Here is a 21104-nt window from a genome sequence, read left to right on the forward strand (position 1 = left end):
CCTTTTAAATGCCATATTCTGTAGGTCTTTGAACTGTTCAAGGTTATCTAACCGAAATGTACCTCTGTATATCTAGGAAATCTAACTAATATGGCTACAGGTTTGACTATTATAATTATCTATTAATCTTTAATTTTAAATTATACATTTTAAAATGACCTGCACAAACACAATACCTTAAACTAGAGCAGAAATTCCTATACACAGTGTAAGAAAATTGACCCTAAATTTGTATCAATAGACCAAGATCCATACCAACGCAAAGTATTCATCTCTATATCATTTATAATCATTTATAACCAACCTTTTGTAATAAAACAGTTATTTATTCTAGAGGCTAGCTCAATTCTGGAAATAACCAGGCCAGCTTAAAGATAAACAATTATATTTTTAATTGTTATAAGGGGAAACTCACGCCACAAGAATGGAAAGTCCGAGTTCAGCTGTGTCCAGTGGGAATCACCCAGAAAGAGCACACACCTGGTCCATTCCAATTTTTGTTCCTGGGTTCCAGGTAGGCATGCCTTAATTAGGCTCCACTTCTTAAAGGTGATTGGTTAAGAGAGCTTTCCCCATCAATTTATAAACATCATTTGGGGAATTTGGGCATAGTTTTCTCTAAAGTGTTTCCTGCTATTTGTTGAGCAAAGTATTTTTAGGGTTCCAGACACCTTTCAGGGGCTCTTGTTCCATTAAACCACATTATCCTGGAAGGAATTCACAGGTTCCCATCTTCTGTGGAAACAAAAGCAAACCCTCTTTTCCAAAGTAGTATGTCCTTGGACTCACATTTTGCAGTCAAGACACCTTTATGTCGGCTTAACTCAGCAGCCCTCACAATCACATGTCTCTCTGCAGTTAGCCCATTAACAGTAAAAAGTTAAAAAAAAACACAATTATATACATAATCCAGACTGTTTATGTATTTTCCTTCTTTCTGGGACTTTTTTTTCTATCACTCCTTAATATATATTTCATTATCTTTACTCTTTTAATTTATGACTTTTCTTCTCGCTCTCCTAAATCCGTGTACATTTATCTAACACTGTGAACCATTCAGAGATCTTATTCATCTAAATCATATTGTATATCTGCAGTCATTTTCTGATCGATGTTGTAAACTGTTAAGCAGGCATGGCTAGGAGCAGAGCAGCCTCTTCGGCTGCTGTTTTACCCTTCTCAGCTTTTCAACATGACAGATGTTCACTGCCAGATCTGGGAGGCATGCTTACCACCCCAACTCTGGGAAGCAGTTGGCCCATGCCACCACCAAATAACTTGCATCATGCTGCCCACAAACCCCATTCAATCAGACCTCCCAAAAGAACCAGAGCCATTTGTGCTATGAGCATAGACCATGAAGCAGTTTCTTAAAGAAGCCATGCAATTTTTGCTGCTAAGGCTGAGTCTGGAAGCCTTCTCTTAAAGGAGTCACGCCTCAGTTCACTGCCAGCAGACAGAGCCAATCTGAAAAACAATGCAGCTACCAACAAGCTCCAATTGACTTCTGTTTTTGTAGGTCTAGATGCCCTTTTTAAAAAGCTTTCTTTAATGTTGATGTACATTCCTGAACTGGGTGCCATTTTGTAAGTGGAGTTTTCACTTTTGTTTCTTGGCCACCCTGACCCAAATACTCACACAATAACTATATTAATTACAACATTGTTTGGCCAATGACTTAGATATATTCCTAGCTAGCTCTTACATCTGAAATGAACCCATTTCTTTTAATCTATGTATACTACAAGCCTGTGGCCTACCAGTAAGATTCTGGAGTCTTTCTCCTTTGGCAGCTACATGCCATCTCTTTGACACCTCCTACTCTCTCAATGTATTCAGTTTAGTTTTCCAACCTGTCTCTATTCTGCCTGCCATAGGCTAAGCAGCTTCTTTATCAACCAATGGAAACAAAACATATCATAGCATATGTAGGGGATTCCCACATCATCTTAATTGTAGCATTGTGTCTTTTTTTAACCTTTCTTTCTCTCCCCACATTTCTTTGTAGACACAGAATAAAGATGGATAAGATATACACTCATGTCATCATTAAGAACATTTATTATTTTCAAATTTGCATCGGAATTTCAGCCAGCACCTTCCTTCTTTTGCTGCATGTCTTCATGGTCCTTCAAGACTGCAGACTTAAGCCCACGGAGCTGATCACATGTCATTTGGCCCTTGTTCATATTGTGATGCTGCTCACTGCACTAGATTTTTGGTCTCCAAACATGTTTGAGTCACTGAATTTACAGAATGACTTCAAATGCAAGGCATTGTTTGACCTGAGCAGGGTGATGGTGGGCCTCTCCATCTGTATCACCTGCTTCCTGAGTGTGCTACCATCATCAGCCCAAGCACTGACTGGGTGGATAAAACCAAACACACACTTACAAATTACATCATGTATATTTTCTTGTTTTTCTGGTTCCTCAACTTAGCAATGTCATCTTGGTCACTGTAGCTTATTCCAACACAAGCCAGACAAATCTACTTGTGATCAGTGAATAATGCTCAATATCTCCAAGTACCCCCATCAGGAGGGGACTGTTTTTCATTTTGACATTTTCCAGGGATGTCATTTTTGTGGGTCTCATGATGTTCTCTAGTGCATACATGGTGTTTCTGTTATTCTGGCATCATAGGCGATCACTGCATCTCCACAGAAGCAGCCTCTCTGTAAGACACTCCCCAGAGCAAAGAGCCACCTGGACTATCCTGGCTCTGGTGAGTGTCTTTGTGGTCACATACTGGATGAACCTCATCATTTCATCTTACTCAACATTGCACTGGAGGTATGACCCTGTCTTTCTGAGTCTTCAGAAACTTGTACTCAATGCCTATGCTACTGTGTGTCCAGTGATACAAATGACTTTCCAGAAGAGAATACATGATATTGTGCAATTTATGTACTGGAAATACAGTTACTTTATAACACGATAATACTGGGTTTTTTTTTCCTTGAAAATAGATTACCAAACAATCAGTTAACTAATCAAGAAACACAAAATTCGTTTCTCTGGTTTAAATAAGTGTATGGAAGTCATTTTAATAGACATAAATTTTAAGATGATACCATCAACTACTACATAATTATTTTAGTTTAATGCTCAGCATAATCGATTTTTTCTTTTTTCTTTTAAATTTTGATTCATATCAATACCAGTCACAGTTCTAGCTTCCTTTCTCCCTCCCTCCCAATACCCTTACCTTTCTCTGACCTACCCCATTCACTCCTCAGAAAGAGTAAGGCCTCCTATAGGGAGTCAGCAATGCCTAGCACATCAAGTTGAGTCAGGACAAAAACCCTCACTCTTGTATCAAGGCTGAGCAAGGCATCCTACCATAGAGAATTAGCTCCAAAGAGCCAGCTCATATACCAGGGTTAGATTCATGTTCTACTGCCAGGGACCCCTCAAACAGACAAAGACAGACAACTGTTGCCCATATGCACAGGGCCTAGTTTCATCCCATGCAGGCTCCCCATGTCTGTCTAGAGTCTGTGAGCTCTCATGAGCTCAGGTCAGCTGTCTCTATGGAGTTCCCCATCATGATCTTGACCTCACCTTGTTCATATGATCCCTCCTCTCTCTCTCTGACTGGACTGCCAGTGCTTGGCTGTGGATCTCTGCATTTGCTTCCATCAGTTACTCGATGAGGGTTCTATGATGACAGTTGGGTATTCGCCAATCTGATTAGAGGGAAAGGCCAGTTCGCCCTCTCCTCTATTGCGAGGAGTCTCAGCTGGGGTCATCCTGTGGGTTCCTTGGAATTTCCCTAGCAGCAGGTTTCTCCCTGACTCCATAGTGGCTCCTCCATCAAGGCATCTTCCCTGTTCTCCCACTTCATCCCTTCCCCACTCAACTACCCCTTTACCTCATGTTCTCATGCCCATCACCTCCCTTCTATCGCCTCCACCTCCAGTTTACCCAGGAGATGTCATCTATTCCCCTTCCCAGGTGATCCATGCATCTCTCTTAGGGCCCTGCTTGTTACCTAGCTTCTCTGGAGCTGTACATTGTTCTTTTTATTGGCTGCTTTATATGTAGCAGTATCCACTTATGAGTGAGCTCATATTGTTTTTTTTTTTTTTTGGATTTTTTTTCGTTTATTTATTTATTTATTTATTTATGATTTCTGCCTCCTCCCTGCCACTGCCTCCCATTTCCCTCCCCATCCCCCAGTCAAGTCCCCCTCCCTTGTCAGCCCGAAGAGCAATCAGGGTTTCCTGCCCTGTGGGAAGCCCAAGGATCACTCACCTCCATCCAGGCCTAGTAAGGTGAGCATCCAAACTGCCTAGGCTCCCACAAAGCCATTACGTGTGAGCTCATATTGTATTTGCCTTTCTGGGTCTAGGTTACCTTACACAAGATGATTTTTTTTTCTAGTTCTGTCCATTTGCCTGCAAATTTCAAGATGTCATGGCTTTTACATCTGAATAATACTCCATTGTTAAATGTACCATATTTTCTTTATATATTGTTTGGTTGAGGGGCATCTGGATTGTTTTCAGGTTCTGGCTATTATGAATAATATTGCTGTGAACATAGCCGAGCAAGTGTCTATGTAGTATAATTGATCATCCTTTGGGTATATGTCCAAGAGTGGTAATGCTGGGTCTTGAGGTAGGCTGATTCCCAATTTTCTGAGAGACTTCCATAATGATAAGTCCTGGACCCACTACCAGGGGCCCCAAATGGGTCAAGCCATATAAGTGTCACACACTTTCAGAGGGCCTACTTTCATCCCATGAAGGCTCCCCATCTGTCAATCTAGTGCCCATGATCTCCCACTAGCTTGAGTCAACTGTCTCTGTGGTTTTTCCAATCATGATCTTGATCCCCCCTTGCTCACATGATCCCTCCTCCCTCTCTTCAGCTAAGCTCCAGGAGCTCAGCACAGTTCTTTGCTCTGGATCACTACATCGGCTTCAATCAGTTACTGGATATAGGTTCTATGATGACAATTAGGGTAGTCACTAATCTGATTATAGGGAAATGTCAGTTCAGGCACCCTCTCCACTATTGCTAGGAGTCTTAGCTGGGGTCCTTGTAGATTTCCCTAGCACCTGGCTTCTCCCTAACCCCGTCATGTCTCCTTCTATCAATATATCTCTTTAATTGCTCTCCCTCTCTGTCTCTTCCCCAACTTGGCCATCTGGAGCCCTCATGTTCCTATCCTCCATCACTTCTCTTCTACTCCCTTCCTCAGTTTACCCTGGAGATCTTAACTGTTTCCCTTCATGTATGTTCCTATTAAGGTCCCCCTCTTTACCTACCTTCGCTGGGGTTGTGGATTGTAACCTGACTATTCTATGCTTTACGTCTATATCCACTTATAAATAAGGTCATGCTGAGTTTGTCTTTCTGGATCTGGGTTACCTCACTCAGGATTGTTTCTTCTAGTTTCATCCATTTGGCACAAATTTTAAGATGTCATTGTTTTCCTTTTTTACTTCTGAGAAATACTCCATTGTGTAAAGGAATTACATTTTCTTTATCCATTCTTTGAGGGGCATCTGGGTTGTTTCCATGTTCTGGTTATTATGAATAATGCTGATTCTGGTTCCATCAGTTACTTCCTGATGGGTCTTTGTTGACAGTTGTGGTATTCACCACTCTGATTACAGGGGAAGGCCAGTAGAGGCGCCCTCTCCACTATTGCTAGGAGTCTTAGCTGGGATCATCCTATGGATTCCTGGGAATTTCCCTATCAGCATGTTTCTCCCTAAACCCACAATGTCTCTTTATACCAAGATATCCCTTTAGTTTCTCTCCCACTCTGTCCGTTCGCCAACTTGACCATCCCATTCCCTCGTGTTCTCATGCCCCATCCTTTCTCCTTTACCACTCCCCTTGCCTCCAGGAGATCTCATCTTCCCAGGGTGATCCATTCATCCCTCGTAGGGTCCTCCTTGTCACCTAGCTTCTCTGGAGCTTTGGATTGTAGTCTGGTTCTCCTTTACTTTTTATCTAGTATCCTATTAGGAGTGAGTAATACTGTGTTTGTCGTTCTGAGCCTGGGTTACCTCAGTCAGGTTTTTTTTTTTCTAGTTCCATTCATTTGCCATCCTGTGATTGACAGCATCAGATGCAGAGATTCACGACCAAACATCAGGCTGAGCTCTGGGAATCCAGTCCAGAGAGGGAGGATGGAATATATGAGAAAGGATGTCAGGATCATAGAGAGAAAATCTACAGAGACAGCTGAACTTAGATTTTTGGAACATGTGAGCTCTAGACTGACAGCAGTGGAGCCTCCAAGGGACAAAACTAGGTCCCTGCATGTGAGAGACAGTTATGTAGTGTGGGCTACCTGAGGAGCCCCTGAAAGTAGGACCAGGATCTATACCTGGTGCATGAGATAGCTTGTCGGTGCCCATTCTTTATGGTGGGATGCCTTGCTCAGCCTTAATGCAGGGGGAGGGTCTTGGTCCTCCCTCAACTTAAAGGTCCATGCATTGTTGACTCCCCCCAGGATCCCTTACACTTTGGGAAGAGTGCATATATATGGACTGGGCTTGGGGGAGTCAAGGGGGACAGGAGAAGGGGTGGGAAGGGGAAATGTGGTTGGAATATAAAAATTAAAAGAATAAAAAAATCATAAAACCACAAATATTGCTGCTATGAACATAGTTGAGCAAATGTCTTTGTGGTATGATTGTGTTTCCTTTGGCTATATGCCCAGGAGTGGTCATGCTGGGTCTTGATGTAGATTGATTCTCTGTCTTCTGAGAAAGCACTACAATGGTTTCCAAAGTGATTTTATAAACTTGCACTCCCACCGGAAATGAAGGAGTGTCCCCCTTACACCACATATTTTCCAACGAAAGCTGCCATCAGTGTTTTGAATCTTAGCCATTCTGACAGGTATAAGATGGTATTTCAGAGTCATTTAGGTTTGCATTTCCATGATGGCTGAGGAGACTGAGCATTTCCTTAAATGTCTTTTTACCATTTGAGATTTTTCTGTTGCGAATTCTCTGTTTGGATCTGTACTCCATTTTTTAATTGGATTATTTGGTATTTTGATGTCTCATTTCTTGAGTTCTTTATATATTTTGGAGATCATCCCTCTGTTGGACATGGGATTGGTGAAGACCTTTTCCAATTCTGTAGTCTGCATTTTATCTTACTTACCATGTCCTTTGTTTTACAGAAGCTTCTCAGTTCCAGGAGGTCCTCTTTATTGATTCTTGCTCTCGGTGTCTGTGCTACTGGTGCTTTAGCTAGGAAGTGATCTCCTGTGCCCATGTGTTCAAGGCTACTTCCCACTTTCTCTTCATTTAAGTTCCATGTAACTAGATTTATGCTGAGGTCTTTGATTCATGTGGACTTGAGTACTGTGCATGACAATAAATATGGTTCTATTTGCATTCTTCTACATGTTGACATCCAGTTATGCCAGCACCATTTGTTGAAGATGCTTTTTTTTCCATTGCACAATTTTGTCTTCTTTGTCACAAATCAGATTTTCATAGGTATGTGCATTAATATCAGGGTCTTCACATGATCTATCCCAGACACATAAGTTAGCTTGTTGGAGCCCATTCCCTATGGTGCGTGCCATTGTGAGCCTTAATGTAGGATGAAGCGGCATGGTACTGCCCCATCTGAATGTACCAGACTTTGTTGGCTCCTCATGGGATCCCTTACTCATTGGTAGGAGTGGATGGGGAGTGGGCTGGAGGAGACGAGGTGGGGGGGCGCAGGAGGAAGGGTGGGAGTTCGGACTGTGATTGGAATGTAAAATAAAGAGAAAAAGAAGAAAATGTGAAAGAATAAAAATAATATCAGGGTCTTTAATTCCATTTTTTAAATTGATTTTTGTTGGTTGAGCTCTATATTTTTTCTCTCCTTCCCTCCCTGCCTCTCACCTCTCCTTCAACCTTCTCCAAGGTCCCCATGCTCCCAATTTACTCAGGAGATCTTGTATTTTTCTATTTCTCATGTAGATTAGATCCATGTATGTCTCTCTTAGGGTCCTCATTGTTGTCTAGGTTCTCTGGGATTGTGATTTGTGGGATGGTTTTCTTTGCTTTATGTTTAAAAAGCACTTATGAGTGAGTACATATGATAATTGTCTTTCTGGGTCTTGGTTACCTCATTCAAAATGATTTTTTCTAACTCCATCCATTTTCCTGCAAAATTCAAGATGTAATTTTTTTTTCTGTTGAGTAAATGTAACACATTTTACTTATCCATTCTTTGATCGAGGGGCATTTAGGTTGTTTCCTGGTTCTGGCTATGACAATGCTGCTATGAACGTAGTTGAGCACATGTCCTTGTGGCACAACTGGGCATCCTTTGGAAATATACCCAAAAGTGATATTACTGTTATCTTGAGGAACATTGTTTCCTAATTATGTGAGAAATCACCATACTGACATCCAAAGGGGCTGTACCAGCTTGCATTCCCACCAGCAATGCTGGAGTGTTCTCTTTACCCCACAACCTCTCCAGCATAAGTTGTCATCAACTTTTTTGATCTTAGCCATTCTTACAGGTATAAGATGGAATCTCAGAGTTGTTTTCATTTGCATTTCTCTGACGACTAAGGATGTTGAACATTTCCTGAAGTGTCTTTCAGCCATATTAGATTCCTCTGTTGAGAGTTCTCTGTTTAGGTCTGTACTCCATTTTTTAGTTGGATTCTGTGTTCCTTTAATGATCAATTTCCTGAGTTCTTTGTATATTTTGGAGATCAGACCTTTATCTGATGTGGGGTTAGTGAAGATCTTTTCCCATTCTGTAGGTTGTTGTTTTGTCTTGTTGATCATGTCCTTTGCTTTACAGAAGCTTTTCAGTTTCAGGAGGTCCCATTTATTAATCGTTTCTCTCAGTGTCTGTGCTACTGGGGTTATATTTAGGAAGTGGTCTCCTGTACCAGTGTGCAAAAGTGTACTTCCCACTTTCTCTTCTCTAATATTCAATGTGGCTAGCTTTTTGTTGAGGTTTTTGATCCATTTGTACTTGAGTTTTGTGCATGGTGATAGATATGGGTGTGTTTTTATTCTTCTACATGTTGATATCCAGTTACACCAGCACCACTTGTTAAATATGCTTTCTTTTTTCCATTTGATATTTTTTGCTTCTTTGTCAAAAATCAGGTGTTTGATTTAGTATGTAATTCTCTTTCTTTGTTGTACCTTTCTGTGGTTTGGGTATCCGCATAACTGTAGCTTCATAAAAGAAGTTTGACAATGTTCCTTCTGTTTCTATTGTGTGGAATATTTTGAGGAGTATTGGTACTAGCTTTTCTTTGCAATTCTGGGAGAATTCTACACTGAATCTGTTTGGTCCTGAGCTCTTTTGGTTGGGAGACTTTAATGACTGCCTCTACTTCATTAAGGGTTATCAGTCTGCTTAAATTGTTTATTTGATCTTGATTTAATTTTGGTATATGGCACCTATCCACAAAAATGTCAATTTCTTTTAAATTTTCCAATTTTGTGGTGTACATGTTTTTGAAGTATGACCTGATGATTCTCGGATTTCCTCAGTGTCTCTTGTCATGTTCCCTTTTCATGTCTGAGTTTGTTCATTTGGATATTCTCCCTCTGCCTTTCGGCTGGTTTGGATAAGGATTTGCCCATTGTTTTTATTTTCTCGAAGAACCAACTTTTTGTTTCTTTGATTCTTTTTATTGTTCACTTTCTGTTTTATTGATTTCAGTCCTCAGTTTGATTATTTTTTGTCATCTACTCATCCTGGGTACACTTATTTCTTTTTGTTCTAGATGTTTCAGGTATGATGCTATGTCACTGGTATAAGATTTCTCCAAATTCTTTATGTATGTATTTAGTGCTATAAGCTTTCCTCTTAGCACTGTTTCCATACTGTGCCATAAATTTGGGTATGTTGTGCATTAATTTTCATTGTATTCTGGGAAGTCTTTAGTTTCTTTCTTTATTCTTCCTTGACCTAGTGATATTTTAGATGAGCGTTATTCAGTTTCCAAGTGTTTACAGACTTTTTGTAATTTGTTTTATTGAATTTTAACTTTACATTATGGTGATCTGATAAGATACAGGTGGTTATTCCAATTTTTATATATCTGTTCAGATTTGTTTTGTGACCAGATAAGTGGTCTATTTTAGAGACGTTTCCATAAGGTGCCGAGAAGAGGGTGTATTCTTTTGTGTTTGGTTGGAAGGTTCTATAGATGTCTGTTAAGTACATTTGAGTCATGACATCTGTTAGTTCCCTTATTTCTCTGTTAGTTTTCTGTCTGCACACCTGTCCATTGTTGAGAGTGGGTGTTGAAGTCTCCCACTATTAGTATGTGGGGTTTGATGTGAGATTTAAGCTTTAGTGATATTTCTTTTACAAATGTGGCTGCCTTTGTATGTGGGGCAAATATGTTCATAATTGAGACTTCACCTTGATGTTTTCCTGTGATGAATACGAAATACTTTTTCTATCTATTTTGATAAATTTTAGTTGGAAGTCTATTTTGTTAGATATTAGGATATCTACGTCCACTTGTTTCCTAGGTCCATTTGACTAGAAAATCTTTTCCTAACCCTTTATTCTGAGGTAATATCTGTATTTGAAGTTGAAGTGTGTTTCTTGTATGCCCCAGGTCATCTCCTGTTTTCCTACCCATTCCGTTAGCCTGTGTCTTTTTATAAGTGAATCAAGTCCACTGATATTAAGAGATATTAATGACCAGTGATTGTTAATTCCTCTTATTTTGGTGGTAGTGTGTGTTCACCTTCTTTGGGATTTGCTGGAGTGGGATTATCTATTGCCTGTGTTTTTATGGTTGCAGCTAACTTCCTTGGGTTGGAGTTTTCCTTCATGAGCTTTTCGTAGGACTTGATGTGTGGATGCATATTGTTTAAACCTGGTTATGTTATGGAATATTTGTTTTCTCCATCTATGGTGATTGAAAGTTTCACTAGGTAGAGTAGTCTTACTGGCATCTGTGGTCTCTTAGTGTCTGCATAATATCTGTCGAGGACCTTCTGGTTTTCAGAGTTAGGTATTATTCTAATGGGTTTGCCTTTATATGTTACTTGGCCTTTTCCTCTATAGCTCTTAATATTCTTTCTTCATTCTGTATGTTTTGTGTTTTGACTATTATGTTGTGAAAGATTTTTGGTTCAGTCTATTTGGTTTTCTGTAAATTTCTTGTATCTTTATAGGCATGCCTTTCTTTAGGTTGAAAAAGTTTTCTAGTATGATTTTGTTGAATATATTTTATGTGCTTTTTGAGTTGAACTTCTCCTTCTATACCTATTGTTCTTAGGTTTGGCCTTTTCATGGTGTCCCACATTTCCTGGATATTTTTGGCTAAGCTTTTGTTAGATTTAGTGTTTTCTTTGACTGATGAGTCTATTTTCTCTATTGTATCTTCAGCACTTGAGATTCTTCCATCTCTTGTATTCTGCAGTTTATGCTTGCATTTGCAGTTCTGGATCGTTTTCTCACGATTTCTGCTTCTATGTTATTTATTTTAGTTTGAAGTCTATTTTTTTCATTCTTTTTTCATTTTATTATCTCTATTTCAGTTTTCAAGTCTTGAGTAGCTCCTTTCAGATGTTTTTCTTGATTTTCTTTAAGGGATTTGTTGATGCTTTCCAATTTTTTGTTTGTCTTTTCCTCCATTTCTTTGAGGGAATTTCTCATTTCCTCTTTAAGCATCTGAAATATTCTCCCGAAGTTATTTTTTTAGGTCATTTTTTTCTGCTTCATTGATACTGGGTTGTTCAAGTTTTGTTGTAGGGTCACTAGATTTTACTGGTGTCATGTTGTTCTTTGTTGTGTTGCCTGTGTTCTTACCTTGTCTACTCATCTTTTCCTCTAATTGGTGTTGTTGGGGCTGTCTGTGACTGGTGATTAATCTTCCAGGTTCCAGTGGATCCAAGGCTCAGATGGTTGTTCCTCATGGTGCAGCCAGTGCTATAGTTCCAGTTACTCATTGGTCACTCTGTGTTCCTGGAGGTTGCTAAGTGCTCCCAGGGTTTGCACCACTCCCTTGGAGTTTGCTCTTGTGGAGTTCTTTGCTGTCCCAGGCCTGCTCTTAGCTAGGTCTCTGGCTCAGTCCTGTTCCTGTAGAATTCACTGCCTCAGGCCTGCTCTGGTCCAGGTCTCTGGCTCAGTCCTGCTCCTGTGGAGTTCAGCCTTTCCAGGTTCATTCCAGTGGAGGTCAATGTCTCAGTCCTGCCCCCGTGGAGTTCGCTCACTCAGGACTGCTCTGGCCTAGGTTGTTAGCTCAGACCTGTTTTTGTAAGTGTCCTTGGTCTGGGTCTGCTCCTGCAGAAGTCCCTGGCTTGGGGTTGGTCCTGCAAAGGTCTCTGGCTCTGATCTATTCTCATAGAGGTCCAGACCCGTGTGCACCTGAACTTACAGAGGACCTGGCTCAGGCCTACTACCTTGGAGGTCCCAGACCAATGCCCAGATCTTCAGAGATCCTGGATCTGGCCCACTGCCACAGAGTTCCCAGACTTATGCCTGGACCTGAAGAGGTCTCTGGTTTCTGCCTCCTCTCTTGGAGGTCCTAGACTCACGGCCAGACCCACAGAGGTCCTGGCTCAGGCCTAGTTCCTTGGAGGTCCCAGTCTCACGTTTGGATCAGCAAGGGTCTTGGCTCAGGTATACTCCTTTGAAGGTCCCAGATTCATGCCCAGACTTGCAGAGGTCTCTGGCCCTGCTCCACTCATTCAGTGGTTGCTCCCCTATACCTGCTCTTGTGGAGTTTACTGTCTCAGGTCTACTCCAACCCAGGTTGCTGGTTCAGTACTGCTCTTGTGGAGTTTGCTGCCTCAGGCCTGCTCTCTACAAATTGTTTCTGAATTAGCTGTATCACCAGGGCAGGTTTGGCTTTTCCAACAGCTCCAACCCCTAAGAGTTTCTATTCAGTGATTTGGAGCCAGACTCTCTCTGTTCCTCCATGCCTCAGCTCCCATCATCACCTTCAGGCCCATGTGGCCCCCTCAGGTCCTGAAATGCTGAGGGAGCAGGCCCAGGCCTAGCCACCAAGGCTTTCCTCAGTCACCTCAGCTGCCACCAATTCTTTCTTCTATGAGTTACCTTGGTCTTATCACAGCAATAGAAAAATAACTAATATTGAAGTTGGTACCAGAGAGTGGGGTATTAATAGTTGCTGACAGACCTAAGCTGGTAATAATTTTAGTTTGGTCTGGTTGGTTGGTTGTTTTACTTTTTTGATGTGGAAGACTTTGGGACTTTTGAAAAGTGGTCAAATGCTGTATGTAGTGCTTAATGGGCTAAACTAAGATAGAGAACAAAGATGGTAGTGCCAAGAACTAAATACATAGCCACTGCTGTTGGGATTCTAAATGGGTTTGGTCACTTGGAAATCACTGAGGAGAATCCTCAAAAAATAAAAAAAAATATCTACCAGATGACCCAGCTATACCACTCCATGGCATGTGCCCAAAGGACTCAACCATCCACCCTGCAGATGTTTTCTCAGGCATGCTCATTGCTGCCCTATTCATAGAGCTAGAAAATAACAACCAAGGGTCCTACAATGGACAAATGGATATGAAAATGTGATCCATGTACTCTATGGAATACTACTCAGCTATAATGAAAACTGACATCATACACTTTGCAGGTAAATGGATGAAACTTACTGAGTGGGGTGACCCAGACACAGAAAAAAATATACTACATGTTTTCTCTTATTGGAGGCTACTAGGTCCAAATTTCACATGTGAGTACATGTTCTGTTAAATAAAATAGAGCTAATTACCAGGATAGGGTGGATGTCTCCTTCACAAGAAGGTTGTTGGGGAGCCAAAGAGAGGGTAATGTCAGAGTAAGAGTGACCATAAAAGGGAAATGGAAAGGACTGCTGATTAGAGGGGAAGAGGGAGATAAATACAGAGAGGAGGGCAAAGGAAAATAGAATACTAGATATCTAGTAGCAGAAAGGTGAAACATGGGGTTCTTAGAGAAGGGGAGAAGAGGGGAAGGAGGGAGCTTGATTAATCAACCATAAGAATGTTTCAAAAATCCACAAAGAATCATACTATTAACTCTTTACCTAAACATACACACACACACACACACACACACAAAAATACGTGTTAGTCAGTATGTATAGAGATAGTGTTAGTGAGATTTTATCATATGCAAAGGCAGTCCTCCCCTGAGAACCAAAGGCCATCTAACTAAGGCACCAGTGCCAGATATGAGAAGCTGTATTGGAGTTGTTGGTCAGAGCTCTCAAGAGACTCTTAAAACATACAGCCTAGTGATGTTGCCCTTTGTTCCCGTCCAGAGTGTAATTCCCTATTGATGAAGACACCAAACTCTTCAGAAAAAGATCCCTGAGACCTGTTAACTGAACTGACTTGAACATTCCCTTTCTGCAGTCTAACTTCCATGGTCATGCAAGCTTCACAGGGAGGAGACAACCTACACAATCTAAACCCAGCTTGATACCTATGAACCCTCAACAATAACCAGCAGGGTATGATAACCCTACAAACTCACTATTGACAAACATACCTTAGTGCTAACCACAAGCTCTCCAATTGATTTTATGACCCATACATCAAAAGGAATACCATACCTTGTAGGGGAAAACTACCTAACTACTCAATCCTAGAGAAATTATGGTTATTATAGGAAACTGTACAGCCACTAAACCAGAATAATCTGTAACAACTATAAACATGAATTTATACTCACTGATAAGTATAGTCATCATCCTTCATCAATGAACTTCCCTTTGCAACAGATAGAGACCACTACACAAAACCACAATCAATCAAACCACAGGGTTGTGTAGTCCACACTCCCACACCCCAGTGAAAGTTGAGTAAGAAGAGGTGGAAAGATTGTAAGGGACAGAGAGTCAGGGAGTACAGAGAATCAGGGAGTTTGCTTGTGAGACTGTGCCTCCAAGTAATAACAGAAGCATTTCCCCATAATGTCTCAACAACATGTATGGGCTAGCAAAAACCCAAAGACTCAACCCTAAATGAAAATACCTCAACCAAAGAATGATGAGGGTAGGAGAAATAGTCTTCCTCATGAGGAGCACACACTTATTATTGGCGACCCAAAACCAGTGGTCAAACCTAAAAACATGCATACAAGAAAGATTATATAGTCTGAGCAGGTTGTGTTTATGTACATAGAAATATATATGTACATAAATGAATGTGTGCAGGAGTGAGAAAAGAGGCCATGGTTTGAAAGAGAACAAGGCAGGGTACATGGGAGGATGAATTAAGGGTAAGGGAAAGTGATGTAAGTATAATTTCAAGAAATAATTTTTTTAAAAATCACAAGGCTAGGCCGTGGCCGCACTTCGCTGGCTTCTAGGCTAACTGGGGTGGCAGCGGCTGCCTGCCTCGGCCTGGGCGCTGCTCCACAGCTCCCCGAGCTCTGGCCCCGACGGCCGGGGCATGGGCCAGGGGTGCGGCGTGAGGCGGCTTTCTGCACGGCCGTGACATGCACGGACTTCAGTATGAAGACCCTCATCGCCGCCTACTCCGGAGTCCTGCGGGGTGAGTGTCGGGCTGAAGCTGCCCATAGCGAGAACAAGAATGGAGGATCTGCTCTGTCATGAGAGGGGTCTGGGCGATGGGGCACTGGCTCCAGCATCCTCTAGGCCCTCCAAGACATCTTTTCTGTCTCCTGGCTCAACAGGTCCAAGGTGGAAAAGCAGCTCCAGATCATCTCAGTCCTACAGTGGGTCCTGTTCTTCCTGGTGGTAGGAGTGGCTTGCAGTGTTATTCTCATGTACACCTTCTGCACCTACTGCTGGCTGTTAGCTGTGCTCTACTTCACCTGGCTGGCCTTTGACTGGAACACGCCCAAGAAAGGTGGCAGGAGATCGCAGTGGGTCTGGAACTGTGCCGTGTGGCGCTATTTCCGAGACTACTTTCCCATCCAGCTGGTGAAGACGCACAACCTGCTGACCACCAGGAACTATATCTTTGGGTACCATCCCCATGGCATCATGGGCCTGGGTGCCTTCTGCAAATTCAGCACGGAGGCAACCGAAGTTAGCAAGAAGTTTCCCGGCATAAGGCCCTACTTGGCCAAGTTGGCTGGCAACTTCCGGATGCAGGTCCTTCAGGAGTACTTGATGTCTGGAGGCATCTGCCCTGTTAACCGAGACATCATAGACTACTTGCTTTCAAAGAACGGGAGTGGCAATGCTATCATCATCGTGGTGGGAGGTGCAGCCCAGTCCCTGAGTTCCATGCCTGGCAAGAACGCAGTCACTCTGCGGAACTGCAAGGGCTTTGTAAAGTTGGCCCTGCGCCATGGAGCTGATCTGGTTCCCACCTATTCCTTTGGAGAGAATGAGGTGTACAAGCAGGTGATCTTTGAGGAAGGCTCCTGGGGCCGCTGGGTCCAGAAGAAGTTCCAGAAGTATATTGGTTTTGCCCCATGCATCTTCCATGGCCGAGGCCTCTTCTCCTCTGACACCTGGGGGCTGGTGCCCTACTCCAAGCCTATCACCACTGTTGTGGGTGAGCCCATCACCATCCCCAAGCTGGAGTACCCGACCCAGAAGGACATCGACATGTAACGCCATGTACATGGAAGCCCTGGTGAAGCTCTTTGACAATCACAAGACCAAATTCGGCCTTCCGGAGACGGAGGTGCTGGAGGTGAACTGACCCAGCCTGTGGGGTCCAGCTCCTGGAAGGAGCGACTGCGAATCCTTTTCTACCAAGTTCTCAGTGCATCTTGCTCTGTAAATTTGGAAGTGTCATGGGTATCTGTGGGTTATTTAAAAGAAATTATAATTTGTTAAACCATTGCTATGTTAGATCTTTTGTAAGAAGGGGTGAGTCAGTATTTTAAGTTCTCACATCTAGTATGTCCTGCACAAGGTGGTGGCTGACATTTCTGGGCCTTGATGGTTTCTTATCCACCCCCCTCTAGGGTTCCCCAAACAACAGACAGCTGGCCCTGCTGAACTGGGGAAGGACAATCCTTATGACTTGGCCACTTAGATAATCCTCTTTTCTCCAGGGATTCTCAAGAGGCAGAGGCCGTGTTTAGCAAACATCTCCATTCCCACCACCCTACATGTGACTGAAGGTCTGGATCTTCTTGCCAAGGGGAGGATGCAGGGAACAGAGTTGGCCCTTTGGGGAAGGTGGCAGATAGCATCTGGAGTCTCCTCTCTGCTCCTCACCCTACCCCTTTTCTCCAATCTGAGCCTATGCTGGCCTATATACTGTGCTAGGGACAAGGATGTTCCACAGGTACTGTCTTGGGTTATCTCACTGCTGTTGGCTGGTTTTACTCTGAAGGCTGGCACCGTAGATTCAGCACAGCTCAGCCCTGGCTTGGAGCATGTTCTTTCAGCCGCCTGAGCTCTCCTGAGCCACACCCCAAGTCTGGAGTGAGGAAGGGTCTCTCTTCTGTTCAAAAAGGGGCCTGGTTTTCAGTGTAGCACACTGGGTCCAGGACAGGAGGCTCCGTACCCAAGCCTCACATGTGTGCCTTCCTGAGGCATTGGGCCAGGGAAGAGAGCCACCCCCCTCCTGTGTATTCTGTTTTCTTTCCATGAGATTGTTGTGCCATGTCACACTTTTGTATATTCCTAGACTAATAAACGGAAACAAGAACAAAAAAAAATCACAAGACTAGACAGTTCTGAAATCTATGAACCAGGAAACCCTAATAAAAGGGGTAAAATTCTAGATATATCTGGGTCAGAGAAATTAAACCAATAGATCCAAAACGTAAACAGACCTTTAGAAAAAAATTGAGAACTAATCAACTGATGACATAAGCCGTCCTTTAAATCCCATTTTATAGAAAACAGGGCACATCTACTTCCTTCCCAAGCAGCTTAGAGTGTTGTAATCCAGAAATTTTATTTATTTTAATTGTGAAAAATATGGAGTCTCCCTTTATAATCTGACTGGTAGCATGGGCATTATCTGTGGTAATAGAGTTGGTTGCTCACTCCTGGATTCTTAAAATGGTTAAGTCATAAACATTAGATTGCAAAATCACTCATCCAGAAAAAAAATAAATACGACAACATGAAGGATGTGAGAACCTACTACACCCTTTAAAACATCTGCAGAGCAGCAGCGTGGGGCTCATGGGGACCAGCAGGGCTGTAGCTTGAATGACTGATCTCTACCTCTAGGAGCTTTGCTACCACAGAACATATTCTGTCCCTGAGAAGCTCATCATGATTAGAAAACAACTCTGTGTCCAAACAGAAATCAAACAAAAAAGCACTCTCATCTGCAGGATTCAGGATCCTGCATGGCCCCCAGTAGTGAGTACCACTCCTCTGGCGTGCCATGGCAACAGTGAACACACAAGAAGGGATACAGGTTACTGATACCAGGCTGCCTGTCCCACTAGAGCCCTCCACAAGGAACCAGAGACAAGGACGGCACAGGGTGCTGCAGCAGGACTCGTGCTTTATTGTGGGAGATATGAGGAACATCGGTGGGCAGCAGAAGCTGGGCTTTGTTCCTGGTCCTTACCACACAGCCCTTGACCTCCATAATTAATAGGGACAGACTCTGCACAGGAGGCCCCTCCAGCCCAAGAACAGGAACTTACTGTGTAAGGGGCCTCATGCCATCCTGGCACTGAATCCATCCCCGTGGTGGTGGTCATGGGCATCTCCATTCTTGCCAGGCAGCTTCCGTGCAGGCTGATGAGGCTTCTGCCATCCTAGCACTTGTCCCCATCCTCCTGCTCTGAGGAGTCCACGAGGCTGCTCAGCTTGTTCCCAGGTTGCCCTCTCTGGAGGAGGTCTGCTTTGGCAGCTCCCCTGTCCAGGTACACTTTGTACATGGGGTCCCCATGTAGGGAAGCAGGTGGTGCTCACTGTGAACACAATCAGCTTGTCCACAGCCAGCAGCAGAAACCAGATGAAGTTGAACAAGGATTGAAAGAAGGTCCCCTTGATGGACGGGACCTTCTGTGCGCACCTTGTAAAGACCACCTGGATACCTTTCTTGTTTTTCAAACAGAGAAACAGTTGTACACAGCCTGGGCCACGAACTCATCCACCCACTTCAGAAGTTTTGTGTAGTGGAGTACCTGTCCGTCATGTTGGTACAGCCCTTGCCCTCAGTGGAGGGCAGGAAGTAATACTGAGACTTACAGTAGCATTGCAGACCCACAGCATGAGGGGCTGGTGGAAGCTGGGATGGCCCAGTTTCCCAGATCCTCCACTGGACCACTTCAGAGCTCTGGCCACCAACACTACTTACTCTTGCAAATTTAGATCCGTCAAAGTGAACACTGTAGCTGGCTCTACAATTCTCTAACAGTTCATCAGCTATATACACTGTTACCTTCCCCAGGGATTCGGGAATCGGCAGGGTCAGGTCAGCCTGGACTGCTCTGCTGGCCATGACCGAAGAAGAGAAATACTCCTGAGTACCTGAGATCTCAGGATTTTGAATGCTTGTTTCTGGACATGTATCTGAAGAAGAGCATTCAGTACATCTCGTGGGCCTCGTGATAGTTGCCTTTCTGGATGTTTGCACGCAGTTGCTTTCCATGTGGTGGGGGCATCGTTCTTGGTGATCAAAACCAATACCATGGGCCTCTGCACTGTTCAGAACCGGTGCTGTGGCAGGCGATGTTGGCGGAGCCTCCTTGCTCCCTTCCCTGTGGCCGCTACATGCACTCTACCAGAACTGATTTGTTTTCTTAGCAGAAGCTACTATTGATGACTACTTCCCCATCTGCCTGTATCACTGTGGGAAACACTACTTTCCCAGATAACACAGCAGTGCTGAGCTTCATTCTTCATCTATAGTTCAGAGATGTGCAAATTTGCAACATTTTTTGAGGCTTCTCTGGATCCAGAGAATGTAATGGGGATTCTAGGCCCCAGTGACTTGTTTGAGTCTTTGCAGTAGCACAGGAAAACCCTGGGAGGGCTCTCCTGCATCTGCTGGTACCAGTAAATGTTCTTATCACCAGTGCCGATGCCACTCCTCAGGGCGCAGGTGAGTCTGGCTGTTGATCCAAGAGGCACAGAGGAGGAGGGTGTTTCTGTCAATATAGCCTGAGAAAAGGAACCTGCGAAAGCAGAAATCACAGTGAACAGCAGAGTTGAGGTATAGCATTTTGGGGATCTGAACCAGAAGGGACTGACTAAGTTTAGAAGTTAAAGCATGGGATAAATCCGGACTAGCTGAACATAGCGGACAATGAGGAATACTGAGAACTCAAGAACAATCGCAGTGGGTTTTTGATCCTACTGCACGTACTGGCTTTGTGGGAGCCTAGGCAGTTTGGATGCTCACCTTACGAGACCTGGATAGAGGTGGGCAGTCCTTGGGCTTCCCACAGGTCAGGGAACCCAGATTGCTCTTCGAGCAGATGAGGGAGGGGGACTTGATCTGGGGAGGGAAATGGGAAGCGGTTGCGGGGAGGAGGCAGAAATCCTTAATAAATAAATAAATTAAACAAACAAACAAACAAACAAAAAAAGAAGTTCTCCCCAGGACTCTTGGGCCTGTCCGTACCTGTACATTGAGATGGAAAAATGAAGATGAGGGGAGTCCAAGCAATGGCAGGCACAGCACACCTTCTTCTCAGACCAGGGTCTTCTGTCTGGCCTGTCTCATTATCTCATCATCTGGACCCCATAGAAGAAGAGGTGCTAGTCAAGCAAATGAGTTCTCACTAACTCCTCCTAGTGGTTGGTTCATTGTGGGCTCCTGAAAGAGCAAGCCAGGTGAAGTGAATTACTTTCTCCCATGGAATATAAAGTAGATGGAAAAACACTCAGGCCTGTGTGCAAAGACCTCTTTCAGATCCACAGGAGAGCGAGCAGCTGCTGATTTCTCACAAATTGGAGGACTCAATCAGCCATGGCCCCCATGTATGTTAGGGTTACCGCATATGGGCACCTGTCCTGCAGAAACTCCAGAGAGACTCAGCACACTCCTGTTGTTCACTGTATCAGTGTTGCTGTGGGTTTCAGACTTATATTTCAGACGCATGAAAGGAAAACTACAGGGAGCATGGTGATGTGTCCTAGTGGAGCCATCGCTGATGCATTTCCTGATGAATGTGGACAAGGACGGCACATGGGCAGTCAATACAGGAGAGCTTGGGACCCACCCAGGAGCTGAGGATAACAAACCCTGAACAGAGACA

At 43.5% G+C, this 21104-nt stretch overlaps 1 protein-coding gene and 2 pseudogenes across 1 annotated transcript in view; 1 reads left to right on the forward strand and 2 right to left on the reverse strand.

The window, feature by feature from the left end:
• The window catches only part of LOC121446051 (alpha-amylase 1-like), a 151629-nt gene that overhangs the window by 32314 nt on the left and 98211 nt on the right, over positions 1 to 21104 (reverse strand). Inside the window, exon 4 of the mRNA XM_041648434.1 lies at positions 589 to 618. Within this exon, the coding sequence (XP_041504368.1) occupies positions 589 to 618 (30 nt within the window). The remainder of the gene's footprint in view (positions 1 to 588; positions 619 to 21104) is intronic.
• Positions 15454 to 16618, forward strand: LOC121446117 (annotated as a pseudogene).
• LOC121452344 lies at positions 18553 to 19481 on the reverse strand (annotated as a pseudogene).

Source organism: Microtus oregoni, unplaced genomic scaffold, assembly GCF_018167655.1.
Source record: "Microtus oregoni isolate MIOR12 unplaced genomic scaffold, Mior012 000000F_ref0000247, whole genome shotgun sequence".
Lineage (NCBI taxonomy): Eukaryota > Metazoa > Chordata > Mammalia > Rodentia > Cricetidae > Microtus > Microtus oregoni.